Here is a 27,985-nt window from a genome sequence, read left to right as displayed (position 1 = left end):
TGAAAATAAAAGTAAGAAGAGAAGAGAAGAAAAGGAAAAGAGAAAAGCAAAATCCAAAAGAATATATATATATAATATATGAGATTATTAAAGAGACTATTTTTTTTTTGAAATATATATGAATGAATGATGTATGTATGTAGCGCGTTTATAGTGTGATTTACAAAAAAAAACCAGCTAAAAGGGAAAAATTTATATATAAAAATACAATAAAATAAAATAAAATAAAATAAAATAAAATAAAATAAAAAGCGACGCAATTTACTTGATTTGTGTGTCATCGAATGCACCTCTTTTTTTTTCTTTTTTTGTCTATACCGTAATCTACACTCAATCTCTCCGCTCGATAAGCGAGAAAAATATATAAAAGGATATTTATGGTAACACAGATATAATAGACACACATAGACATTTCGAGACAGAGACATGTGTATATAAAAACACAAAATGACTTCTTTTATTTAGAGACCAAGAGAGTCTTCTTTTTCTTCCTTCTCAACCTCTTTAAAGAACAGCTGGATAGCATCTGTGAATTTAGGAAGGCGTGGGATTTGTTTGATAGGAACTGTCATCATATCAAAGCTAAAGAACACGTTCGGATGAGATCCTTCAAGTAAAGGAAGCTTTGGATAACGTTGACTGAAATGATTCAGTATAGTAAACCGAGCATTCATTCTATAGATCATTTTTCATAAATTTAGTAAATAAACTATATACAATAATTACAAGAATCACTTTACCTGTTGCCTACTTCCACTGCTTCTCCAGTAGTAGAATGTCTTTTGACTTCAGCTTCCTCTTTCATTGAATCTTCAAACGAGGCCTCATGAATCAACAGAGTGCAGTCCTTGCCTGCTTGAACCAGGCGATTGCATGGCCGAGTATCACCCGAGTAACTAATAGCAAAAAGAACCAGCCGGTTAGTCAGTTAATCAGTCAGTCATTTAAACCACTCAGTCAATCAATCGATGGGACGTGTCCAATTGTTAAACATCCCACTCAGCCAAAAGGAAACAGAAGGAAAAAAAAAGTTCACTCCCCCCTTTTCTCTCTCTGTCTTACACAAGCTTCCATCCCGACGCGTGCTCTACCGAGAGTCCGTAGGCGTAGCGACAGTGAAACACCTCTACCGGTCGCATGACCATTAAGCCGAGACTTTCTTTCAAATACTCATAGTTCTTTTGTCTAAAAGAATATTAAAGAATATTAATATTAATATTAATATATCATGGTGGAATGATATGCTTATTGTTACTTACGCCAAAGGTGAGATATTGTTGGTGAGGATATCTTCTGACCTGATGTACAAAACTTTCTTGTACAGTCCAAATGACTCGATTTCATTATATTCTTGTAACCACCTTTCGTAAGTAGTAGGAGCTACTACAACAAGCTGTTCAGATGTGTCTTTGTTATGCTATTCAACAAAAATTATTGTTACAGTAGTATAGATTTATAAGCACAGAATTTGTATGAAGAAGACGCACACAGACGCGTGTGTGAGATGTTTTATGGTTAAAATAAACAAAAAGTCAATCACTCAATCAGTCAATCAATCAAATAAGCGATCACTACCACCACTTTTATTATTATTATTATTATCATCCAACCCACTTCTAGTTCCGTGGGTTACCTACCTTGTACCACTGCGTCAAGAGTTGTGACACCCCCAAATGGTGATCCGCGTGAAGGTGAGACACAAAAATGGCCCGGACTGCATTGAGTTCCTCTGCCAATTTGTTCTGTCCACATATACGCATCATCTGTCCAAATGTGCCCTCACCTGCATCAAGCAGTAATGATCCATAGTCTGGAATCTTTACAAGAGTGGCACTGACTATTATATTTTTATTTATTAATTTATTAATTCATTTATTCTCTTTTCTACCCTTTTTATTTCTTTGTTTTTTGTTCTTGTTATTGTAATTGTTGTACACACACACACACACACGTCTTCTTATTCTTCTTCTTTTGTAACTTACCATTACGATACTTAGATGGAATGGCACTACCAGTTCCGAGTGTAATAACCTCAACATCGTCTCCTGGAAAACTACCTCCCAAATCAACCTTGGCAGCTTCTTGTTTAGCAAGTGTAATGGACTCTTGACATGCCGCATCGTTAAAGAAGTCCTTGATCTTTGGTTGGTTCTTGTCAGTGTGGTCAAATACAAATGGCTTGGGTCCTTTTAAGTTTATGCCCGTGCGTGGCTCAAGATTACAAACGGTCAAATTTGTCAATGGAACACATCGTGGGGGAAGATCAGAGACTAAAAAAAAAAGCGCAAATATAAATAAGAAAATGATAATTGTAGGCAAGGTAGGTAAGGTTGGTAGTGCCAAATACATGGAACCTTTTTATATTTCTATATTTTTACATAATATATATATACTTGCATTCTTCAAGGTACTGCTCGGGTGTATTATTGTAGTCTGGAATTGGAAACACATTGGGGTCTAGCTGTGCAAGCTTCAATTGACTAAGAGCATGGCTTTTGTAAAGAACTCCTTGAGGGCAGATCTTTTGGGTACTGATGATGTGCTAATACACACACACACATATATATATATATAAAATTAGTTTAATCCCAAATAATAGTAATAATAATATAAGTAATAAACTTACCTCGGTATTGGAATCAAATGTTTTAATCCATTCTCTGTAACGAGCATCTTCCAAGACCTGGGGACCCAATAAATGGATCATGACATTTGGTGTGTGACTTCCACCAATGGCCTGATAAGGAGAAAACTCGGGAGACGTAACGAGGTTGTCAATGTAGCTCGAGTCAGGGCAGTCAATGATCATAAAAATCTTATATATCATATATTATACACACACATATATATAAAGAAGACAAAAAGGACTTTATTAGTCCAACCCAAGCACTTATGCGCACATACATGTTATTCTCTTTCAATTGGTTTCTTTTCCCTTTATATTAGTACAAGATAGAATACTATACTCACATGGCCATCTTTCTCTGCCTCACAAACTTGACTCTTGGTAACCACAGTACCGTTTTCCAATACAATATCAATACCTTTTTGCAATTGACCTAGAAATCAAAGCAAAATAAAATAAAATACATCGTTCAATTCATTAAAACAAAACTCACAAGCTGATAATTATATATATATATATATCTTTACCAAATGCTGGCCCTGGCTTTACACCCAAACCAATTGCTGCCTTTGGATTGAATTTTCCTGGAATTGTGGGACCTTGGCAGATATACGATACCACCATTTGACTAGGTTTTGTCGGAGGAAGTCCCGAGTAAAGATGATCAATCTCACGACCAACCACCGTAGCTCTCCTTTTCACAACTTTTTTTGCCTTGACCTTTTCCACAATATTCTCGACAGTTGTTGCCACCATTTCAATATCTTCCATGGCTTCAGCAACCTCATCACCAAGAGGATGGTTATTATTAACATTGGCATTATTATCATTATTATTATTATTATTATTATTAGAAACAGCAGCAGCAGTATTATTATTACTATTATTATTATTATTATTATCAACTTTTTGTTTTTGTTTTTGTTGCTTTTGTTCGGTTCTGGGTGTACATGGAGCCTCAATGGTATGGCCAGGTGCATTGGAAGGTCCAAGAACAGTAAACATCCTTGAAAGAACATATTTACGGTACCCATCCTTCTCCGCTTCCGAGAATGCTTTCATGTTTGCCGCAGTCACCCATGATCCTTTGTCTGTCAACCAGCGATCTCTGGTCAAGTAAGTTTTTGGATCCACGACATCTTCTTCCCAAGCACGCTTTTGACCGGCTGAAGCATCACTCATCATGGAGTTCGCAAGTGAGTCTTCTCCTTCGCTGTTGCTAATAGCACTGTTAAAGCTGCTGACGCTACTAGTACTACTACTGACGGTAGGCATAGCAGTAGCACTGGCGGTAGGAAAAATCGGTACTGGTTTTACAGAAAGATTTCCATCATCAAAAGTATCCAGACTGCTCTTGATTTCGTGGGTTTCGACTTGGTTCGAGGTACGATAGATAAACTGACGCATGGCAGCCATAAGGTGCGTAAGGTTCTTGCCGCCGTGAAGATCGAGTCTCTTGGTTCCGACGTCAGTCAAGGTAAGCAGCATGCCAGGCATGCCACCCATGGTTTCCCAATTGATGCGAGTCAGGAAAATGTTTCGCAGTTTGGTCATGCGCACCTTTTCTTCTACGCACAGTCGCTGGGTACCTTCACGACAGTTGAACATGTAACGCTGCTGATCGTAATGCACAATAATTGTTGGGGGTCCCTCGGGGGAGGACTGGCCGACGACTTGAATGTATGCTTTCATGTGTCTGATCTGTTGTTGTAACGAGGCTGGTGATTTATATAAAAACGATGAACTGAGCCGGAAAGAAGTAAGAGCTGAATGTTTGGTTGTACGTAAAGTCGCAGTTACAGCAATGAAGGGCATGCACAAATTAAGGAACACAGAATGACGTTCAAAAATAGCAATGAAAAAAAACAATATATAAAATAATAAAATTAAGATATACGTATGTATTATATATATGTATTATATATACATATATAAAAAGAAAGAAACCGTAACAATAATAATAATGGTTTTAATTATAAAAAAAACAATAATAATAGACTTTTTCTCTCTCTCTTTGTGTCTGTGTCTGCGTGCGAGTGTGTGGCTAAAGTCAAAGTCAAAGTCAGAGTCAGAGTCAGAGTCAGAGTCAAAGGTGTACCACTAAGAAAAGTATACATAATAATAATATATATATATTTGAGCCTTTCTTAAAGGCACTTGTTAATTTTATTTTATTTCAATTATATCATAATATGTTGCTGTTTTTCTTCTGCTATGTTTTATTTTGCTTATTTCTCTATTAAACTACAAATAGCCTATTGTTAATGTATATATGTATATATGGTCATTTTGGGCTTTCTTGTAATTTATGGTTTGAAATCCATGCAAAAAGGCAAGATCGACTGCGACAAGGATATTTAGTCACAGTGGCTTGTAATATCACTGCATTTTCTCTCTCTATCTTTTATCATTTTGGTTTTATTATTATCGGTGAGCATATAATTGCATACCAATTGTACAGATTCAATTGATATATTAATTTAATGTAGTTTATCTATTTGATAATAAGACCTTCTTTATTGATATATACACAATTTAATTAAATTAAATTAAATAAAATAAAAGCTTGTCAAAGAAACTATCCTTTTGCTGCCTTTTTTTTAAAAAAATAAATATATAAATACATTCCTTTGTTCAATATGGATAATCAAACGCCTTTGAAAGAGGTAGCTTATTTATATATCTGTGTGTACGCTTGCCGACTAATCGAACAATTCTTATAACTTTAAAAAAGGAACTTAAACAGAAGAAGGTTGAATATGATGAGCTATGCGGAACATCTGGGTGAGCCAGCATATATTGATATTGATACTGTGTATTATATGTTTTATGCTTTTAATATGTACTGTATTTAGAGTTACTGAAGAAGAGGCATCAAAAATCACAAAAGAGTACATAAAGTTGCTGCATGACTATAACGACATCAAGGACTCTGCTACTGTTCTGCTTGGTATAGTAAGTTTTCATTTACTTGAACTTATATAATAATTGGTATTTTATCGACATTTTTATTTTTCAATTGCTGAGTAATCTTGAAATATATATAATATATATATAAAAAGTATGCCGCCAATCAAGAGGTTACTATAGCCGAAGCGTATGAGAAATTTGATGTTCCTAGTGATGATTAATAAAAAAAAAAGAAATGAGTAATAATTCCAACGTCTTCTTCTTCCTTATATGTATATACATATTTGGCTTATCTAAAGAGAAAAATAGAAAGATTGTCCAACAAGACTGTCAGATCATCGCGTCATTTTCATAGGGTACAAACTTTCAAGTCATTTTTTTTTGTAGATTAAAAAATTCAAATTCAATTATCACTTTTCTTTATTTTATTTTATTTTATTTTATTTTTATTTCTGTATCTTGTGTCTGTGTGTCTGTCGTGTAGTCTGTGTCTGTGTCGTTTGAAGCCTATTCTTTCTTTTCCTCTTGTCTTTATCACATCTTATTCCACTATGACCACCTTCCTTCGTTACTCTCGGGCAAACCTCTTCAAGGCAATTCAACCCCTAACCCAAATCAATCAAAGAGGTATAATATACATACATACATAAATATAATATATATATATATATATCTGGACATTTTCTTTTATCACACTATAAACAATACCGAACATAAATTCCCGGTATTTCTTCTTGCTTTCATCCCCTACCTTTTTGTTTTCATTTTATTTCATCTATATATATATAAAAAAGAGAGAAACAGTAATAAGAGCAACAATAAATATACATATACATCTTTTAATTAACTAAACATATATTCGTTTCTAACAACCAAATCAAGCTTTTCATCGTTCGCCAACAATATATTCCCTGTGTCCTCTCGAATCCGAACCTTCTACTTCCTCGAACCCTCCACTCTCTTTCCCATGTATCGACAAGCTCAAGTCTCGAACTCTCGAACTCGACAGTGGCCCCGAACCAAGTTACGACAAGGTCGTCACAGGCTACGAAACCTTTGAACACAATGAACCCTTTCTTCTGGACCATGGTGGAATCTTGCCCAGATTTACGATTGCCTACGAAACCTGGGGAGAGCTGAATGCTAAGCGAGACAATGCGATCCTCATCCACACCGGACTGTCGGCATCTTCACATGCCAAGTCGCATTCCAAGAACACCAAGCCAGGCTGGTGGGAAGATTTTATCGGGCCTGGCTCACCCATCGACACCAACAAGTTCTTTGTGATCTGCACAAACGTGATTGGTGGCTGCTATGGCTCCACAGGGCCTAGTTCAATTGACCCCGCAGACAACGAACGCTATGCCACCCGGTTCCCAATCCTGACTGTGTTTGACATGATTCGAGCTCAGTTCCTCTTGCTCGACAACCTTGGAATTGACCGTCTGCACGCAAGTGTGGGAAGCAGTATGGGTGGAATGCAATCGATTGCGGCCGCATCTCTGTATCCCGACAGAGTCAAGCGATTGGTCAGTATTTCTGCCTGTTCTCGCTCTCATCCGTATTCAATTGCCCTCAGACACACTCAAAGACAAGGTAAGAAAAAGAGAGGATATATATATATATATATAAAAGTGAAAAATAGATACAAGGTTTATTGACCAAATGCTATTTACAAATCGATTCTAGTCTTGATGTCTGATCCAAACTGGAACAAGGGGTTCTACTACAAGTCAGTTCCCCCTCATGTTGGTATGAAGGTAATAGATAAAAATCAAATCTTATTTCATTTCATTTATTAATTGATACATTGTATTAGTTGGCTCGTGAGATTGCTACTATTAGTTATCGATCTGGCCCAGAGTGGGAACAGAGATTTGGAAGAAAGCGTGCTCACGAAGACCAATCTCCTGCTCTGTGCCCTGACTTCTTGATCGAAACCTATCTGGATCACCAAGGCGAACGCTTCTGCCTCCAATATGACCCCAACTCTCTGCTTTACATCTCTAAGGCCATGGATATGTTTGACATGTCCGAGTCATCGGTCAATGGTCTTTTGGACCAGAGACTGCGAAATACCCCCAAGCTCGAAGAACTCAAGAAGCGTCGAAGCGGGCGTGGACTCTCGGAGAACAACAGTAGCGATGATCAGGACAATGCCGAAGCATGTCGAACCATTTCCGGAAATACCTCTGCACTCGAGATGCGCAAAAAGAACCTTGATGTAGCAAACTCTTCTGCGAATACGGATAGAAAAGAGAGTGCTAAGTCAAAACAACCTTTAACTAGCCTCACATCATCTGACCCTGCCACTCAGGATCTCATCAACGGAATGCGCAACTTAACTATGCCTACACTGGTCTTGGGTGTTCAGTCTGATATCCTGTTCCCGGTATGGCAACAAAAGGAGATTGCAGAGTGTCTCAGGGCAGCCGGAAACAAACGTGTGACATATTATGAATTGGATGCCATGTTTGGCCACGATACTTTCCTCATTGATCGTGTGAGTGTGGGTGGTGCAGTCAAAGGACATCTTGAACTTTTGGATGAATAAATTAAATTAAATTAAATTAAATTAAATAGTAAATACATTATATAATAAACACATAATAAAGTTGGTAGACACGCACACACATACACATACTTCTTGTAGATTATAAAACATAGATCCAACACAATAAAGCACCATACAACAAACCAACGACAATGAATAATGAATAATGAATAATAATGTTTATTTCTTTTTACATATATAAATGCAAGTGTTATGTATGTATGTAAATATTTTTATAGTTAAAGATACAAATAAAGTGTTTGTGCGTATTATTATTGTATATATATATATTTAAGCAGAAGACTTCTTTGGTGGGGCTTCGCCACCGAGGCGCATACCATCAGCAGAAAAGTCTTGCTTCCAGATGTACTCGGGAGTAAACACATCTGTTAGAGCACAGTTGTGTTTACAGGTGTAGACATAAAGAGATCCCCAGTCAAGCGAATCCTCGGAAGTGTGGGAGACAGCAAGGAAATTGAGGATGGTTGACAAGATCTGGAACTCAAATGTACGCACACCACCGCATTTCTCACAGGCAGGAATATTGCTGGGTTTCTGATCCTTTTGAACCCACAAAGGTTCCCTGTCTGGCATGTCGTACTCGACACGATCATAACGAAGGACCTGATCTGGGTTCAACTCCAGGCGTAGCTGGAACTGTAAGAAAGTGTCATCCACAGATACCTTGGAGTCCACAGGCGCATCATCTATATTATATTATATATTATATATATTTGTGTGTATGTGTGTATGTGTTTATAAGTATATATATTCATTACACACACACACAGAAAGAAATAAAGAAAGAAAAAACCACTATCCACTGCACATATCTTTTTTCTTTACAATCTACAAATGGATCATCTTGATTGACTTACCGTACTCTACATCATCTTCTTCTTCCTCTACTGTACCAGCCTCTTGGATCTTCTTACGGTACTTTTCTTCTTCGAGCTTTTCAACTTCTCTACCTTCGGCTTCACTCACAATTTCCTTTTCTCCAAACACTTGTGCCTTGCGGAGTCTATCTACACTCTCGTCGGATGTCTTTCCACAGAACATCTTGTGTTTGCACTCATTCCAGTCAGCCAATTGATGGGCACGAGAGCAATAGTGGGTGCTGTGGCATCGGCCACATTGCTTTGTTCCAGCCAGCCCACAAATTACGCACAAAGTAGGAGCCTTGAATTGCTTTGGTGTGAAATCAGTGTCCATGGCGTCTTCATCTTCGGACTCGTCACCAGGAGGAGGCCAATAAGGGTTTTCTCTAGGTAATTGACTACGGAAAACCTTGAAACTGGATTTTGTATTTATACACACACACATTGTTAGTCATCTAATAATAAGATCAATAAGATCAATAATACCCATCGTTTATATACACCACACACACACACATGTATATACATATTACCTTTTAGTCCAATCCTTTTTAATACAGGATCCTTTCTTACAGCAAAAGACATAAACAGTACGATGGAAGGCTTCTGATGGTTGATCCTCGGGAGTATAAAGCTATTTTTTTTTAAAAAAAGTTTATTAAGTAAAAGTTCAACCAAGCTAGTTAGAATATTCTTGCCTTTTATTTATTTATAACAATAAAAAAAAAGGATTATGTGTAATGTAGTGTAATGTAGAAGAAAAGAGAATACATTCAATACAGTAGAATTCAATATAAAAAAAATATTGTTCTCTTACTTGAACAAGCAACACCATGGGTTGATCACAGTTACCACAAGTAACCTGCTCGGCTGACAATACATGTTCAGGATTCATCCATGCCTTTTAAATATATACATGCACGTATATAAAGAATCCATTAGTATTGAATAATATAAATCAATATGATCATTGTCTAAATCACTTAATAATAATATAAAAGGGAAGAAGGAAAAGGGGTTTGTCTTACGGGTCTTCCACCTGATTTGCTTGGGAACGTGTCGGCTGTCAGGGGTGTCTCGGGATCTTCAGCATAACCTAGTTGAGAAACCCATGATTCGGGTTCATCGTGTTCATGTGAATTATGGGCGTGCATCGTTCTTTCGTTCGTTCGTTCGTTCGTTCGTTTGTAATTTGCAATTTGCTTTTTTTTTTAGATCTAAAATAAAATAAAATAAAATAAAAACTGAGATTATTTTTCTTTCTCTATGTCTCTTTCTCTCTCTTTTTTTTTTACATTTTTAGAAGTCCAAAAAAAAATTGTGATGGCAGTTAGCCAATCAAAATCAATATAAAATAAGTAGTGTGTGTATAAATTTACTCCCATAATAGATAAATATAGGGTATGGGCCTGTAACAATTTTCTTGGACATGGAATTTTTCTACGGAATTGAAGGTCTTTTAATCTAATAATATTATTGAATACCCCTATGGTAATGAACCCTAGTATGAACCAAGTCCAACAAAATGAAAAGAATAGAAGTTAGTCAGGTTCACTAACCAGATTCACCAGCCCGCTTCTACCCTGGATGCCTCTAGCCTGTTTCTAGCCCGAACCATTAACTCGCTTCTAGCCCTGTTTATTAGCCAAATTCACTACAGCAAAAAGTTCTGTATATTATATAGGGTGTGTGCTTGTAGCAATTTACTATCAAATGTTTCTATACCCACCAAATAAGAAATTGTCAAATATATTGTAGTGAGTAAAGTTCCACAAGTACATACATATCCCCTCTAATACAAGGTAGAATAATGGCTTTAGAAAAGTACAAAAAGTGACATATTCAATGTACACTTTTATAAATTTAGCTTTAAATTACTAGTAAATACTTCTGTGTATAATGACATAACTGTATATCATACTACTTAAAGATTCTACATCCTGGCAGGAAACGCCTACATCCTATCTTGGAAACGTCGTGTCTTTAAGATCGTTGATAAACAAAGCACAGTGTCGGCTCACTTATTGTACGAGAAAAGCGTTCTCGAATATGTCAAATCAAGTTATTGTTGTTTTAAGCTAGTTTACAACAAAGGATGTCTATAATCTTCACAAAAAATATAATTTTTTATTATTATTTTATCAAATATACAACTTACCCAAAAGGATCTTGAGAAGGTCAGATAATAAGCGATCAAATTATTTTCTCATTGGTGTCATTTTTTATAGTCCAAGGCAAGTTTTTTCTGGGAGCAATAAATTAGAACTTTCAACAACACGATCTATTAGAGCCCTAAATAATTAAAAGCAATATAAAATAAATACGTTTAGAGAAAAACCAATTTTTTATTATTTAATAAAGAAAGAAATATCAATACCAAATGACCTTTTTTTTTTCTCTTTGAAAGTAATATAATCATCTTATGGTAGTTCTTTTTAAAAAGTATAAGTTCCATTATAGTAACTACTTTACTCTCCTGTAATTAGCATCACCGATAAATCCTTAACTGTATCTCTCAATAAAGGGCCAAGTCATTGTTGTTGTAGAATCAAAATAGCCTTTATAAATTACTCGACCTTGTTCATAGCCAAGTCAACATTGGTCTTGAGTAAGCTAAAGGTGTAGTTAGACTATCTGTGTTTTTTTCTGGCTACATCCTTAATAGAATCTCCGGTATTTAACTTATACTACATAGTACGGAATGGCTGGCGTGTCAGTGCCAAATTAGACCTTAATAAAATGATAGAATTCGATCTTTTCAGTAGAATTTATTTGCCAAGTGCTTTCGTTTTCATTTGTACATGAATACTATTAGTAACTAAATCTCTTAAAGAGTAAATTTTGAAAGCGTTTATTATGTTCTGCACAATAATCTCTAAAAAAGCTTATGGCAAACACTCCTTCTCTCGGAAACTCATCTTGGTACTTTCAACTATCGGTATAGTCTCATTTCAATAAAACTCATGTTTAAATTCAAAATTTCTCCATCTACCGTATTATGCTAATTCAGATTATATACATGTACAAACAAAAGAAAAATACTTTCTCTTGTGTTCTTGAACAAAAAGTGCACAGACCAGTTTAGAGTAACCTACAAATCGCCGTTATAGAATTTTATACTCCATCTTTAGAGTTATTGCTATACCGATCAATACCGAACACTTTATTACTTCCTTGCTTCTTTGCTCTACTTTACTTCGCCTTACAAAGTCATTTTCATAAGTACTTTGAGTAAATAGTATTAGCTGTCTCTTCTGCAGTATAATAGTTACACAAACTTAGTAAAACGCCTATATATCTATGTCACGTTTGCTTTGACGTGGTCATCTAAGACTGACAAAAAGCGCAGTCCTAAACTTTAATCGCAGATGAAAAGTTTTTCTGTTACAAATAGAACCCCTCCAACGCGTGTCGTTTGTTTTCTCCTTGAGCAACAACAGTCCCGGTTTCATAGTGAGGCGTCTCTTGCGACCGTTGCAGGGAGATTCTTCCATGCTACAAGCATCGGAAAGTGAAAGTTGTTACTCGCCAGCTCAGTTAATTCTGAGAAGTCGTGGGGCATGGTCTCTTTTCATTTATGGAAGGACTACTGTGTACATCGCATCGCCAATGTGGAATCATGATGCTGGGGGGAGGGAGGTCTAACCTGTGGTGAGATGTGCTGGCTCTTCACTGCTAACCTGACTGAACTCTTTAACGGCTGACGGTGAAGCTACTGGTAGTCGAATGAGTTGGACCTTATCACCTAGTGGTAAGTTCTCTGGCGAGTTCGCACCCACATTACTCGGTGACGAGATGTGGGGCTGGATGAACGGGTGCTTTCCGTTGGTTTGCCACCATTCCAGCACCTCCTTCGCTACCAAGTCAGGTTTACGTCCTGAAGGAGATTGAGCCGCGTAATGCGGGGACAAAGAACTTGGTGTCATGCTTTTTATTCTTTTACTCATGTAAAAGAACATTAACTGAAATCAAATTAAATTAAATCAAATCAAATCAAATAGCTTCTTTATGTGTATATGTAATAAATAAATAAAGTCTTTTTTTTTAACTATGATCGTCTTTAATAAAAAAAACACGCTTTTAAACTTTTTTTTTCACTTGATGGAAGAGGTTAATGTTGTAATTAGGAGGGCTCATTTATAAGAGAAAGTCCATTTAGTCAAGCAAATTCGAAGATTAATAAAAATAAATGTTTGTATATTTTAATGTGATATAGATAACTCTGTCTAATTGTAGAGGTTGTCTTTGTCTATAAAGTATATAAGGGTACAGTCAAAATAGTTTTTTAAAATGCTGCTGGCTTGAAATGTATATTACGGAATTTGGCTTATTCGGATGAACATTGTGAAAAGGATGCATTGTAATGAGAGAAAGAAGAAAAACTAAAAAAAAAAAATAAGTGATAATTGAGAGATAAAGAATAAAGAAACGTGTGCTTGAAAGATACAGAAAAGGCGCGATGAATTGAACACACAAACAATGTCCTCATTTTACTTACACAGACTATGTACGAAAAGTTCAGTATTGACGTATTTATTAAAACCATAGTCATCATTTACTAAGCTTTTTGTACTTTGAATATCAGAGAATGCTTGGTAACTTTTTAATTTGCTATTGTATACATACTTGCAATTATATTCTCAGTGAAAAAGATATTGATATATTACATAATACATCCTTCAATGTTCTGTCGCGTACACTATACACTCAAACAGTGTAAACCAACCATTACACAACAGGGATTTTAATAGTAACAGATAAAAGCAATATTATTTTGTCTCTTTAATAGATAACATTCTTACAGTATTTTCTTACTCTTCTCTTTGTTAGTGCAATAGAATTAGTTTCTCTTTAAATGAACGGGTAATATATTGTCATATTTTTAACATTTGCCTTCCATTTTAGAAATACACTTTGTAATTAATCAAATATGTTATTATCTAGAAGACTTATCTTTATCAATTTAGATCGACTGTTTGTCTTTTCTTGGTAAAAAGAAATGTGTATTTCAGCATCTTTAACGTAATTGTAATAGAGCCATTAGACTTACTCTCCAATAAGAATACAACTATGAAGAATATTTCTTTTTATTTATCTTTAAGTAAATCATGAAATAACATAAATGGCAGCTATCTTAAAACACTAAAGTTTTTTTTATTGTATTGTATATTATAAAAGGTATAATATTTTATAAGGCTTAATCAATTTACCTTAAAAGGTCTCAATATCGGTACCATGTTTTTTCTTTATATTAAGATTAAATTGAATTTATATATATAATTGTCTGTGCACTAACCACTCGAGGCCTGGCTTTTATTTAAATTTGATGTGAAAGGATGAAAGAAAGTAATTAATTACTACGAGTTATATATTACCAGGCCCATAAGATGTCTTTTGATCAAAAGAATATTCTCGACAAGTCCATAAAGGCACATCACATTCAGTCTTGTAATTACACCTCAATTCGACATAGCCTCTACAAAGGTCTTCCTCCCAATCTTCTTCATCACGCTTATCATAATAGGATTTTTCAGCCTCAGAAACATTCGCCTTGCTTTTAAACTGAGAAACTTGAAAGTATTCATTTGCAGTCCAGACTTCTTGTTCTGAAAGCGGTCTGATCCGTAGGCAAGAGTCAAACAAGCCATCGTAATCACCACGAAGATGTTACCAAGCTAGAGGCTCCACAGAAGATTTTTGATTGACATTAACGTTCTCGTTTTCATTCTCTTTTGCTTTGGTTGACATGTGGGGATTGGTTGAGTGAGAAAGCAATATCAAGTTAATGGAAGTATCATCGCTCATGTCTTCCTCGGATGAGAAGAATCTGACATGGTCAAAGATTGATGTCTTGAGCTTTAAGTGAGATATGACAATGCATATGCTTCTGGCTTCGGCAGAAATTGATCCACAAATTCTCGAACTCTTCATATTTATAGATTGTAGACTTTTGCATCTGAAAGATGCATATTCAAGTGCGGAAACACTTGTCACAACAAGATCTAACTTCAAGAGCTTTAAGCCATGTTGACTTGGGCATCCAGAACTCTTTGGATTACTAATGTATAGCTTCCCATGGGAAAACCCGAATTTCTGTAAGGATGGATAATTGTCCAATAGGTTGTCCAATGCAATATGTACGCCACAATACTTGATCTTAATGCTCACCAACAGCGAAGAGTAAAGGAAAACTGGGTTTTATATGATCTTACTATCAAAACGTACTTGTCCATTAATGGAGAGTCTTTCGAGTGTTGTGACAAATGACTGTAGTAATCGTTCAAAGACTGTACAAGGAAAAACTGTGGTATGATATCTGGGTTTTAAAGTGTACTTTAAATTCTTGAGACGTACGTTCGATGGGCAAAGGAGTTCCCAGAGCAGTACATGCGACCATTCTGACCATTCCAGACTGTAGAAACGCACTGTTTCCAAGCGTGGAAATACTCTCTTAACTGAACGGAGAAGTGATATTTCTCTTTTGTCGTTTTTTTTATAACTATCCCCCCAAGTCGGCATATGGATACAAACGACAAAGTCTGCAGGTTTAGATACTTGTAGCAAAAGTAGTACAACCACAAATGACTCCAACCGGAGAGTTTTAAATAGAGTTTTGTTACATCGAGTGCTGATAGAGTTTTTGGAATACTTGGTACGGCATCTGGATGTATATCTTTGAGCATTAATTGGACCCTGATATTTACCAGTCGTGGCAATGCGATATGAAAAGCATTATATTGATTTAGGTTAAATTCGATTTCAACATAGTGGTGATCAGAATAGATGCATATTTCTTTGAGATTGGAGGCTTTTTTTAAAACCTCAAGAATAGCTGTAGTCGATATTTTCCGGTCTATTGGGGGAACTTTGAAATATAAACTGTTCAATGTATCCCATTGAGGGCCATATTTTATACGTTTTATGTTGACGTTGTAAAAAGATAGCGATCCCATATCGACATGCTTCAAGTTTGGAAAGGTTTTGAAAGCACTGGTCTGCTTCCAGTCAGCTAAAATTGTCTTTCCATCGACCCGCAGACCTTTCGTTATATGATTAGATGGTAGGTAATTATTTGTTGTATCCTTTACACTAGTACAGATGGTCTCAAGTTTATCCATGAAATTGATTTTGATATTCTCCCAAAGCGATTCTTGAAATGGAATTTTCCATGCCTTGCAAGTGAGAATACAAGATAGTTTATCATCTGCTACCAGAAGCCTTGCAATTTTTGAGAGAATTTCAAAAGGTAAGTTTGATGCTAGCATACAAAGAGAGAATAAAGAGAAAGTGATAAAAGCTTGTGAATAAAAAAAGAGAAAAAAACAGAGGCGTAATTTATTTAGAGAAGCATGTGAGTAATAAAGATATTATGTGGTACAAATATCGTTGAACTTGGCTTAGTAAGTAGCCACAAAGAGTCTCAGGTGGTAACAGCTTCATCCTTTTTCCAAATTAATTCATTTGATTCTATAAAAGCAAAATAAGCCGTCGATGCATATGTGTGCTATTTTTCTTTAAAAATATATATATAAGACTATCATTTCATTTTTGGTAACAAAGGCTTTATATGTAATATGTCATTAGATTCTAAAATTATTTTACTTGCTGTAATGGATGTATGAAAGAAATTTTACAGGCAGCACTCAATTTAATGATATTTGGCTTAGTGATAGTGATATAAATAATTTCACAAAACATCACTAAATTGAGGCGCTGACTGTAGTGATACTGTTGCGGAAACAAATAGATTTATTGGAAGTATAAGATAATGACCATCTAAATGACTGTTAGTAAAAGTGTATAAAGTGGACAGTTACATGCCAAAATACAGGCTGGTTGTTAAGTTAATAGATATAGAAAATGTACTTTATGTAACAAAGTTATTAAAATATGAGTATTTTGTGAATTTGGAGCAATACTCTTGAACTCTTGAACTCTCAAAATTTACTTCCCAATATAACACATTTGTGTTTGATCGTAGCCTTATTGTAAGCACCTTTTCCCCAGCCTAATAGAGATTGATATGTTATCGGTGTCCTATGATTTCACCAAAAGGGATTTTATGATATTAGTTAATAAATGATGAAATTTATTTCTCATAATATGTATTCTTTTATTAACTTCGATACCTGTTTATTGTTCAAACTTTCAAGGTAGTACAGAAAGTTTTGGGCCGAAATATGCAACACTTGTAACTTCAAGCCCCGTTCATCCTTTCTCTTCTTGATTCTAGCCTTTCGTATTCCTTTGCGATTGACACATATTACTTTACTATCTTAATGTGGTAAACACACATAATCCTCTTATTCACCCGACCTTCTTTCTTCTCTGATGTCTGCACATCTCAGCTAACAGCATTAATTTTTTTAGACAACCCAGTTAATTCATCTTTGAATCAACAGGCACATATATCGCTATATTATTAGCACTTCTTGAAGTATGTTGTATTTTCTAGTCATATAAAAACACAACGTCAATCTCGGGAGCCGATTATAAATACATGCCCAGTCGTAGAAGAGGTTTTATAAAAGGAATGTAACCATCACAATTGAGACAGCATCGTAATTGATACCAGTCCGCTTTTTCTCTTCTATAAGCCAACAGTACCCAAAGTATCACTTTAATTCCTCGTCGCTTGTTTTAATAACATGTTTATACTCTTTTAAAACTTCTTCTGAATATATCAATGCTTCATTTAAGGATACACCTTGTGGTTAATGAATTGCTTTGTATATATTCAATGACACTATCTACAAGTCAGATATGTATAAACTTATTAGGAAGAATATATATAAGTCAGAAATTGAAGAAAGGTAAGAAAATGGAGCTTTATTATGATTATGATTATGATTTATTTTTCAAAGTAGAAGCCCCAATTGAAGGTCGAGTGAAGTTTATTCCAGCCTTTGTTTAAGCTTTTAGAAGTGAGATTCTTTATCTCCTAAAGTGTATGTGTCAAACAAATCATTAGAGTAGTTTGGATAATAAGAAAATACCCAAACCATTCAACTCTATTTGAATTCTGTCCTGTTTGTGGTAATATACATCACACTCAACTGAAATATAAACTCCAGAGCAGGACTATGGTTCCTTCTTGTTAATGAACCTTCTAGACTAACAATTCTAGGGATTTTAAACACACTTGGGTCACGTACACTTTATAATTATAGACTGTAAAGTAATTGTAAGATTGGATAATGTGTAGTCTTTTATATAGCTGTTTAGTGTAAGTGATGGTAGTATTATCTGGAAAAATGTAGTGAAACACAAAAACGGATTTTTTTGGGGGGAAGTAGTGACAGAGAGTTGAATACATTAAAGCGTCAAGGATACACAGAGAGAGACAGATATAGGGAGGTTCCTCTGTTCAATACAGATCAATGACAGTGACCAGAGTAATATACGTTCTCTGTAATGCTAATATACTACAAGATCCACCCATACTCTGTAAGTAATAGTTACTCGATACTCCTTGATTCTATCCATGCAAGCTATACCATTGTCAGTTCAATTAGTTTACGCTACAAATAATATGTACGTATATTTAAGCTTTGGTGATATAATTACTATCACTATCACTAGTGTAACAAGAGATTGTAGTGGTATCTACTTAAACAGACATCTATACTTTGAAGGTTGATGGATTTATTGTTGGAGTCCATATTTGTTTATCAAATATTATTGATGATTTTAGTCCAATATATTTAAATATGAAGAATCAAATATGAATCAAAATCATTCAAATCAAATCAAGGCATCCCTTATTTAAATCAGATTAATGATGTGTAGAAAGTTGATAAATCCTGACCATATTTTAATAGATCGAATGAAAAGAAAGAAGATACATTGAGAAAACATTACATTTTCTTTGGTGTATAATTTAGTTGCATTGTTTTGTTTTCATAGTTAAAGAGGTGTGTAGTCTTAATTTGATAAAATCGAGAGAATTATGGTAATTATCGGTATGGATATGTATACATCTATATATATGTATGTATATTATATTCATTAGAAAAGCATTCCTATCGCCAATTGGTTAGAGCTTCAGTACAAAATTAATAGCCTACAATCAAGGCAGGATTATCAATAATAGACTTTGATGAAGATCTTTTTTTGTTCATTTCCTTGGATCAGTTTAGGGGTAGGACAATCCCTTTTTTTGTTATTGTCGCTGTAGTTAAAGCTGATGTTATTTTGTAAGGAATATAAATATCATATAAATTATTGCATATAATTTAATACAAACCAAAAAGAAAGAAAAGAGCTTTGATGGTTAAAGCCAAATAATAACCCTTTTTATTTTATTTTATTATTATTTTTTAATCAAAAATGGCTTGTATTGTTCGATTATAATTGTGTTTTTAACAATAAAGTCTCATTTCAAAGGTAGCATTCTTTTTGGCTTATTTGTTTCTTTTAAGAAAAGATGAAAAGTATATCTATAAAGAAGAGTAAATAATAATAATAATATCGATACACTTCTTTACCTTTTATTGTTTTATTATTATTATTCTGTATTGACAGTCGATCGATAAGTACAGCCCCATCTTATAAAGAATAAAAGTGAATTTATTTATATATTGAAGGAGTAGATAGACCAGACCACATGGGATGTATTGAAAGCTAGGGAGCAGCAACAGGAGAAATATGAAATCAAAAGAGAAAGAAGAGGAGAAGAGGAAGATAAGTTGTTGATGATAACAATAATAATTTATGTTGGCCAGAGATTAGTATCTGCATGATGTCTATCAAAGATATATAATATTACTAAATGTGAACATGATAGACCAAGGAGTTTTGTATTGGACTTAATATATACGGTGGCTATACAATGCTTGTTGTTCGATCATTATCCAATAGATACATACATACTAAAGAGAGAGTGAGAGGCTTAAAATAAATGGTTTCAATATTATTGAAACATTGACCCGTTCTTTTCTTTAGAATAAATCAATAGTAAAAACACAAAAGATAGTTTATTGTATATGTATTTGTTTATTTTTCAAACTGTACACTTAATGTATGTGTCTTGTTACTGATTTTATATGTATTGATTACAAAACACTTATTTAATATGTCTACATGTCTATATATTAATATTCTTATTTTACAAATCAGCAATCTTGACCACTTGCTTTCCAAAGTTCTTTCCCTTTAATACATCTAACAGAGCCTGGGGAGTGTTTTCGATTCCTTCGGCAACTGTCTCTCTGTACTTGATCTTTCCTTCTAATAACCACTGAGTGCATGTTCTCATGAACTCTTCTTCATATGCTATGTTTTCTTTGTCCATCACAATAAATCCACTCATCGTCAGTCGCTTAGTCAGTACATAGATGATGTTGCGAATCGGGTAAGGGTTCGAGGTATTGTACTGAGAGATCATGCCACACACAACAATTCGGCCAAAGTTGTTGGCATGGTTGAGCACATGCTCGAGCATTTCGCCACCCACACTTTCGTAATAAATATCAATACCCTTTGGACAGAGTTCCTTGAGCTTTTCGTCAATACTCTGGGTCTTGTAGTTGAAAGCTCCGTCAAAACCAAGTTCTTTAAGATAAGCAACCTTTTCGTCCGATCCAGCAGATCCGACTACATGAAGTCCAAGCGCCTTGCCAATCTGACCAACGATTTGACCAACAGCTCCAGAAGCGGCCGATACATACAGTGTCTCACCCTTCTTTGGTTTTCCATACTTTTGAAGTCTATATATGTGTTTGTAATCCACGCAAGTTAATCCCAAACCAAGTTAGATTTCTTTCTTTCCTTCGGTATTTTTGTTTTGTAAAATCAATGACAGCTCTCTATCTATATAATATATAAAATACTAAAACTTACCCAACATATGCTGTCAGTCCAGGCATTCCGAGTACACCGACATAGTAAGTCAATGGCAGACCAGTAGTTTTGGGGTCATTGCGAACAACGTATCCAATGTCAGCATAGGCACCCTTGACGTGTGAATATTCTTCAAAGTACCCAAGGCCTGTCTTGCCATAGACTAGGTCGCCTTGCTTGAACTTTGGGTTGTTGGATTTGATCACGACAGACATTGTATCACCAGTCATGACACTGTTGAACTCGAATGCTGGTGCATAGGATTCAATTGAAGGGTCTCGCATACGGCCACGCATATAAGGATCGACAGAGAGTACAAGGTTCTTAATGATTATGTCGCCTTGAGAGAGAGCACAATCAAGATCAATTGTAGATTTGGCAATCTTCATAGTTTCGCCAATAATGGGGTATTCCTTGGGAGGCTTGACATAGATTACTTGGGTGTTTGAAGTCATTTTGAAAGAGATTGATTGACGGTAGTAAAGAATTATTTGTTTCTGCAACTTGGTTCTATATAGTTTTTTGGATAAAGTCCGATCGTCGGGTTTTGAGATGATTCCCTTCATATTATAAGAATAATAATAATAAATGTATGTAATGTATGTATGAATATTTAATGTAATAACAATAACAATATATATATATATATATATATATATAATGAAATGTGTACACGGTAATAATGATAGTAATACTAATAGTGATAGTGATAGTTATAACAATACTAATCAAAAAGACATGTATTTTTTTTTAAAAAAAATTATTTACTTTGATAGTGAATAAATATGTCAAAAACCTTTTTATTTTATTTTATCACTGAAATTGTACCCGTCATCAATTGTTGTAATAGGAGTTGCTTCTTCAAAGTTATAGGTTTAATTCCTTTAAAGAGAAACATTACATGCTCTTTATTATTTTATTTTTGCAAAAGCAAAAAGGTAAAATATAAGACCATTTATCTGGGCAAAGTACTTTGTCATGGCAAGCCTCAAATATTCCTATTCTCATTTTACTTTTTGCTATAATTATTGGTACCGTTATTAAGGGACGGATAATATATCCTATATTTATATAGCTGCGAGGATTATTATAAAAAAATACTATTACAGAGTACGCCGTTACTTTAGTGTGAATTACGTATGTATTGTATATGAATTATATCAGCCGAGGATCTCAAAAGAATATATATGAATTTTTTGAACGCCTAGGATAAAAGAAAAATCAGGGCTTGGTCTAGTTTTATACTCGCTATTTCTCTCTTTTTGTATATCAAGCGTCTCCTTTATTTATTTCATTCATTCTGATCTATTGTGATTCGAGTTTATTTTATATATATTATTGAAACTTGACTATCAATACAAAACGTGCTTTAATTATTATTATTATTTTTAAAAAAAAAAAAGGATCGCAGGCTTGCTTAGTAATTAAGCTCATATTTATAAAAAGGACATTTTCATAAATACGATAAATTTACAATGTTTCCCAAAAATAGTAAGGACATAGGCCAATCGGAATCAATAGTATATTTTCGGGAATTGAACTCATATTCTTTAGAAACCACATCGTTTACTTGCAACAGTACATACTATCGAGAAAAGAATAGTCAATTGCGAGTAGTTTTTTCAATACTTCTTTAGTATTAATCATATTATTATAGCATATTTTTGTACAGATATGGAGGGGGGATTGGAAATGCTGCTGTTATTGCTGTTGTTGTTAATGTCAATGAGAATAGGGTTGCCCTGAATCTCATTGATTTAGCATTGTTGATACAATTGTTTGCTTACTAATATCCTACTGAGTACTTTTTATTTAACTTGACCCAATATTGATAGACAGCTATACAATCTATAAAAAAGTGTCTGGAAGCGTATTAGCTGTAGTGAAAGAACTAGGTCGTTTCATTCATATTTGAACAGCACAGAGATAGATAAATGGGTTAAACAGTACAATATTGAAAAGAAATATTATGCTATATATATATGAGTATCTTCTTACTTATGCTTCCTAGACTTTAACACAATAGAAAAATTTTGTGCAGCGGCAAAGAGTAAACTTACGCGCCCTTGATCTGACTTTTACAAAAAAGACACTATCAAAAAAATACAGAAGCCTACAAAAGTATAGAGCAAAAAACGTCATCTCAAGGGTTTTATTTCATCTTATTACAAGTGCTGGGATACATGCCGAACTAAAGAGTTTGTGAAAGCGAAAAACTAACAATGCAGAGGTGAAAGTCCGGCAAGTACTAATTTATATACCTGTTTGTTTTGTCTCTAACTATAAGATAAGTTAATCCATTAAGGTAATAATCACGCTTGAAAGTTTTATTATATAAAAACAGTACCCTCCTCTAATATGCGAGTTTTCGCAGCTTGAAGAATCTGCAGCCATTACATTCTAATTCGATTTTGCATTCGGTTAAATATATAGTCAACCTACATGTAGAAGACAAGATTTTCAATAAAGTGACCGTAAGAAGAGTATTAATGAAAGTACTATGGAGTTAAAAAAACTGTGGACATTGTAAGCGCTTAATTATTTTGTCAAATATAACCACAATCTCGAAGTTTATGTATTTTTTTTCTTGCTTTATTCAACCACTAATATTCTCAAAATACATTCACTAAATATAAGGTTAAAAGTTAACCACTTCAAATGCTTTGATGCAAAGTACTTAATCTATTTTTCTCACTAACATACTACCGTCAAATTTGAGCTTTATTATTGAGTATTGATATCATGAAGAGCGATTGAGTAGCTGTTATCTCTACTTGGTAATCCGCATTCTGTTATTGGATTCTTCCCTTGTTTCGATACGTCTTTGAATTTAGTATAGTTTAAAAAATACATATTGTTTTAAAGATTTTTATTTTAAAAGTAATAGTAATGGTAATAGTAGTATATTAATACATGTAATAGAGATTGGATACACACACAAAAGTACGTAACAATTACTATATTTCTGTTTAAATATTATGTTTTATACTATTAATGTAAAAAAAAAAGATTGTTCAATTTATCAGGAAAATAGTTCATCTACTACATACTTTATTTTTTATAGGGTCCCAATAGAAATCAGCCCAACATCTTTTAGGCATTGTATGAATATAACAGTGTTCTACATATCCACACATAAATTTCACATATCCTCGGCTAAGATCCAAATCATATTCTTGAGGAAGTTCCTCTTCTCCAGGAACACAGATACCCGCTGTTTTACCAGAAATACGAATACCCTGAATTTTACCAGAAATCATATTGTCTCGATAATTCTCAAAGTATTCTTCTATATAGTCTACCACAGGCTTCTTTAAAATGTCAAGGTTTACAGATGATGGCATGTCTGTGCGGTTGAATAGGTTATACCAAGTAGTTTCAGTCTCATATTTGACTACATTTCTGGGAAAAGATTGATCAATTCTTTCATTACTCTCGATCATTTGATGATGCGGTCTAACAGCTCGTATCAGTTTCATAAAATCGATTTCTGTGGTCGGATCCCACGATCCTATTTCAGCAGGAGTTCTGTAAAATAAACAGCCAATTCGCAGTTCCGTAAGTTTGGCGCTGGACATATCGACCAAAAGAGTTCCTGTGTCTGCAGAAATAGTTCCGAATACTGACAATCTTCTCAACCACACGTGGCTTAGAGATTCACATCGGACAGATATGTATTTCAATGTATCAGGATCAATGGAAGAAGCATTTAGATTAAGTACCCGCAGTCCATGTGGCTTGAACGATTTCATTGCCTCGGAACCAATATAAACACCTCCACCAAATAACCGGAGTTCCTTTAAAGAAGGACAGCAGTCTGCAATAATATCGAATTGTAAACATGAACCGCAGTTAAATATGTTAATAAGAACTAATCGGGGACAATCTGTGAATGACTTGGATATATCGTGAGGCGCGGGTGAGTCGATAGGATCCGTATATTCAAATATTATTGACTCGATGGTTTTGGAGCATATGCGCATAATTTCTGCAGTGGTTCTCTCGAGTCTTTGGTCTTCATCCGTCTGAATGTAGTAATCATATTTCCATTCTTTGATCAGTGTTATTCCATTGTAAAGGCACTCATATAATGGGAGGGAAAGCATGCTAGTATATCCAACATCTCTTATGACCAGTTTGTTCAGGTTTGAGAATACGTGAGGAAGCATTGATAGTTTTGATCTGGTTAGTCCTAGGTTGTAGTCTCTCAAAGGGCCGCTTTCAAATATAGGGCATAACGACAATGTACGGACATTTGTATATTTTACAGCAAAGTAATAAAGCCACTGTAAGTCTTCCATGTACATTGATAATGAAATATTCGTCAAATCATAAGCTGGGACTCTCTCGTTTATATGGTTCATGTCTTCTTCAGTAATCCTGGCCAACTTAACTTTGGTTGAAAAGTGTTTTAGGCGTGGCAGATAATAGTGAATACCTTCAAAGTCCCCGATTCCAGATGTGTATGCATCGCTAAAGCTCAAATCAAGTGTTGTCACATAGGCGAACTGTGATAATATTCCAGAGCACGGTTTTATCAAGGTACTATTGATGTAATCACCAAAGTTTATGCTGAGATTATCCATTGACCTCCACACACTACAGTTTGTGTCTGTGTCTGTATATATCATCTCTGGATAGGATAACGTTATACTAAGTTTCCGAGTGTTTGGAAAAAGTTGTTGAAGAACCAAGATATTTTTGCTGCTGACAGGATATTCGTTACTAATGTATATGTTTCTGACATGCTGACCATAGATCAAATATTTGTTTTCAGGGGATATATTGTAAACTGCATTAGATGCCTTTTCATCAAATATAGAGATGTCTTGCCAAAGCTTTTCATAAAAAAGTCGTCGCCATTTCTTGCAAACAAGTGAACCTTGCAGTAAATCTTTTTTAGAAAGGAATTCTGCAATTGAACTAAGAACTTCAGGCGGAAGTTGAGTAATTGGCATGATGGTAATGGAGTATAATGATTGTGTTTGTTGTAAAAAGGTAAATTGCTAGTCAAGTTTCGCGTTTGTAGCTATGCCCACGTACACATTCATAAGGCTTTATAGTACCAAATTTTGTGCTCCTAATACAAATAAACCATTGGAGTACCCAAAGAGAATGCGTAGCACAAGACGAGAAAATGGTTTACTTTTTTAAAAAAAAATGTAATCTTAAGCTTCTATAAGTAATAAGTAAGAAGAAGAAGAAAAGAGTAATTGAAGTCGTGCAATGAAACATATCACATGCCCACGTCTTCATAAAGAAGTGGGAAAGAAAGAAGGTCTCTTGTCTCTACCGTTGGAGATAATGGCCTAAAGTTGAGTATAGAACAAGTACGGAGATATTTAGAAAAAAAAATATACTGGAGCACAACGAGAGAGAGAAAGAGAGCAGAACCGAAAATGTCTGAGAAAGAAGAGTGAGCTTATCAGATACTTTGAAAGGGGACCACCTGTTGTCTGATTATTATGACCTGAAACGATAATAGATTTCACAATAATTTTGCCCTTTTTTTGCCCTTTTTTTTGAACTTTTGGTCTGACCACACCAGAAGAATATCTGAAACGTTAATTTCAAATACTTTTCTGTAAGCCATAGCCAATCAAATGAGCACTTTCAAAATAAAAGTGATATATTATTTCTTGAAAAAAAAAACAATTAAAGAACATGTATTTTCTTCATATATAAAATTAATCGATTCCATAACCAGTCATTTAGTTAAGCTTATATTATATAAAATATGAAGCCTTATAAATGTGTATAGTAAATCCATCATATATAGCAAAAGTATAAATTTCTGTTTTTTCTTCTTCTTTTTGTTCAAGAATTGTGACTTGCAGAAAAGTATTTGAGATTAACGTTTCCATAGTTATATGAAGAAAAAAAGGAGTATGATATTTTGATGGGAATATTTTATCACTATATATACAATCAATACAAGACAAATATAAAGATATATAAAGGTATCTTTCTTGGTTCTTTGTATTGATCATTAATTATTTATTTATTTTACAATTTTAATGACCTTTCCTGTAAAGAAGCATGATAATCTCAGCAGCATTATACAAATCATTCCGCTTAAATACCAAAGCGGAGACTCATGTATTGCCATTAACGATAAAAGCTTAGCATTCAATACAACACACAATGTATATAGTAGTGAGAGTAAGATAATCGGGAATGACAAGAGTGAGACGGGTAGAAACTCAAGCCCAAATACGAGCACAAGTGCAATTGCAAGTGCAAGTGTCAGTATCAGTATCAGTACCAGTGCAAGTACAAGCTCAGACACAAACATGGACAGACGGAAGGTTGAGCCGAGATGGCCAATCGAGAAATATTTATTCTGCTTTGGGTTTATATTCCCTCCAGCTTGGTTTATTGGCAGCAGTGACTGTGGCTGCTGGTATGTGTCTGATGAAGGAACAGTGTGGAAGAAGCGATGCCGAATATCGACTACTTTGCTGCTGACATGTCTAATCGTGACCGCTGCAGTCGTGATGATTTTCAAGCCTTCCACATTCGGACTACGGTCTTCAAATACCTCTGGTGCCCAAACATCCTCCACTTTGAATACGGCCGTACGTCCTGGTGTACCAATGAGTGGGTCCAACAGCTGGGGAGATGCTCTTGCTGGTACAGTTCTCAGCTAGCTATATATATGTGTATACTTACTTACTTCTATACCTACTTGTGTACCTATATTATATAATTGTGTTTTACTACTATTAATATTACTATTGCTATTGCTGCTGCGATTTGGTCTCTTCCCTATTTCTTTTAATTGCTTTCCTTTTTTATTTTACTTTATTTATATTACATTTTTTTATAAGACAATTGCTATCTCAAATTTATACACACAGATATACATATGCTGCTCATAAAGATAATATTAATCACATAATAGAGAGGGTGTCTTCGAGCCTGAATTGCAAACGTTTGCAATTTTTTATTTTACGCGGCGAATTAAATTCCAATACTTGTTTTGCAAATTTCATGGTGGAGGCCATTTAGTGAGCATTTGAAGCCAAAAGTTAGGGATTACCTAACTTTTGGCTTCAAATGCTCACTAAATTTCTAGTAAAAATTGGGCTTATTTTTCCCACTTCATAACAAAATGTATGATAGCCAGTAGCCTCTTCTTCATACTTACTTAATAAAATAGGCCTTGGAAAG

At 34.6% G+C, this 27,985-nt stretch overlaps 8 protein-coding genes across 8 annotated transcripts; 2 read left to right on the top strand and 6 right to left on the bottom strand.

The window, feature by feature from the left end:
- Positions 1 to 5,265: 5,265 nt before the first annotated feature.
- Positions 5,266 to 5,757, top strand: PHYBLDRAFT_145850 (hypothetical protein; the record flags this gene model as incomplete). The annotated part of the gene is made up of 4 exons (XM_018431543.1): positions 5,266 to 5,292; positions 5,361 to 5,410; positions 5,482 to 5,581; positions 5,689 to 5,757. The coding sequence occupies 4 exons, from the start codon at positions 5,266 to 5,268 to the stop codon at positions 5,755 to 5,757; spliced, it is 246 nt and encodes an 81-aa protein (XP_018291501.1).
- A 723-nt stretch (positions 5,758 to 6,480) lies between these two features.
- PHYBLDRAFT_88026 (hypothetical protein) lies at positions 6,481 to 8,072 on the top strand (the record flags this gene model as incomplete). Its single annotated transcript, XM_018443684.1, has 3 exons — positions 6,481 to 7,132; positions 7,226 to 7,296; positions 7,356 to 8,072. Coding segments are annotated over 3 exons (1,440 nt in total), but the record flags the coding sequence as incomplete, so codon positions are not given.
- Positions 8,073 to 8,381: 309 nt separating this feature from the next.
- PHYBLDRAFT_72272 (hypothetical protein) lies at positions 8,382 to 10,125 on the bottom strand (the record flags this gene model as incomplete). The annotated part of the gene is made up of 5 exons (XM_018442623.1): positions 8,382 to 8,797; positions 8,969 to 9,387; positions 9,505 to 9,605; positions 9,789 to 9,872; positions 10,000 to 10,125. The coding sequence occupies 5 exons, from the start codon at positions 10,123 to 10,125 to the stop codon at positions 8,382 to 8,384; spliced, it is 1,146 nt and encodes a 381-aa protein (XP_018291499.1).
- A 2,144-nt stretch (positions 10,126 to 12,269) lies between these two features.
- Positions 12,270 to 12,897, bottom strand: PHYBLDRAFT_72271 (hypothetical protein; the record flags this gene model as incomplete). The annotated part of the gene is made up of 2 exons (XM_018442622.1): positions 12,270 to 12,322; positions 12,618 to 12,897. The coding sequence occupies 2 exons, from the start codon at positions 12,895 to 12,897 to the stop codon at positions 12,270 to 12,272; spliced, it is 333 nt and encodes a 110-aa protein (XP_018291498.1).
- Positions 12,898 to 13,197: 300 nt separating this feature from the next.
- On the bottom strand, positions 13,198 to 16,236 carry PHYBLDRAFT_168811 (hypothetical protein; the record flags this gene model as incomplete). Its single annotated transcript, XM_018435943.1, has 7 exons — positions 13,198 to 13,220; positions 13,470 to 13,582; position 14,022; positions 14,347 to 14,525; positions 14,643 to 15,162; positions 15,184 to 15,287; positions 15,326 to 16,236. 7 exons carry the CDS (start codon positions 16,234 to 16,236, stop codon positions 13,198 to 13,200), a joined length of 1,851 nt encoding a protein of 616 aa, XP_018291497.1.
- Positions 16,237 to 20,078: 3,842 nt separating this feature from the next.
- On the bottom strand, positions 20,079 to 21,267 carry PHYBLDRAFT_168810 (hypothetical protein; the record flags this gene model as incomplete). The annotated part of the gene is made up of 2 exons (XM_018435942.1): positions 20,079 to 20,679; positions 20,813 to 21,267. 2 exons carry the CDS (start codon positions 21,265 to 21,267, stop codon positions 20,079 to 20,081), a joined length of 1,056 nt encoding a protein of 351 aa, XP_018291496.1.
- A 2,398-nt stretch (positions 21,268 to 23,665) lies between these two features.
- On the bottom strand, positions 23,666 to 25,770 carry PHYBLDRAFT_181547 (hypothetical protein; the record flags this gene model as incomplete). Its single annotated transcript, XM_018438488.1, has 1 exon — positions 23,666 to 25,770. One exon carries the CDS (start codon positions 25,768 to 25,770, stop codon positions 23,848 to 23,850), a length of 1,923 nt encoding a protein of 640 aa, XP_018291495.1. The 3' UTR covers positions 23,666 to 23,847.
- A 1,043-nt stretch (positions 25,771 to 26,813) lies between these two features.
- Positions 26,814 to 27,807, bottom strand: PHYBLDRAFT_72267 (hypothetical protein; the record flags this gene model as incomplete). The annotated part of the gene is made up of 3 exons (XM_018442621.1): positions 26,814 to 27,458; positions 27,489 to 27,508; positions 27,768 to 27,807. The coding sequence occupies 3 exons, from the start codon at positions 27,805 to 27,807 to the stop codon at positions 26,814 to 26,816; spliced, it is 705 nt and encodes a 234-aa protein (XP_018291494.1).
- Positions 27,808 to 27,985: the final 178 nt, after the last annotated feature.

The sequence above is a fragment of the Phycomyces blakesleeanus genome (genome assembly GCF_001638985.1).
Source record: "Phycomyces blakesleeanus NRRL 1555(-) unplaced genomic scaffold PHYBLscaffold_11, whole genome shotgun sequence".
NCBI classification, from domain to species: Eukaryota; Fungi; Mucoromycota; class Mucoromycetes; order Mucorales; family Phycomycetaceae; genus Phycomyces; species Phycomyces blakesleeanus.
Note: the sequence above shows the minus strand (reverse complement) of the source record. Positions and strands in the feature narration are given on the sequence as shown.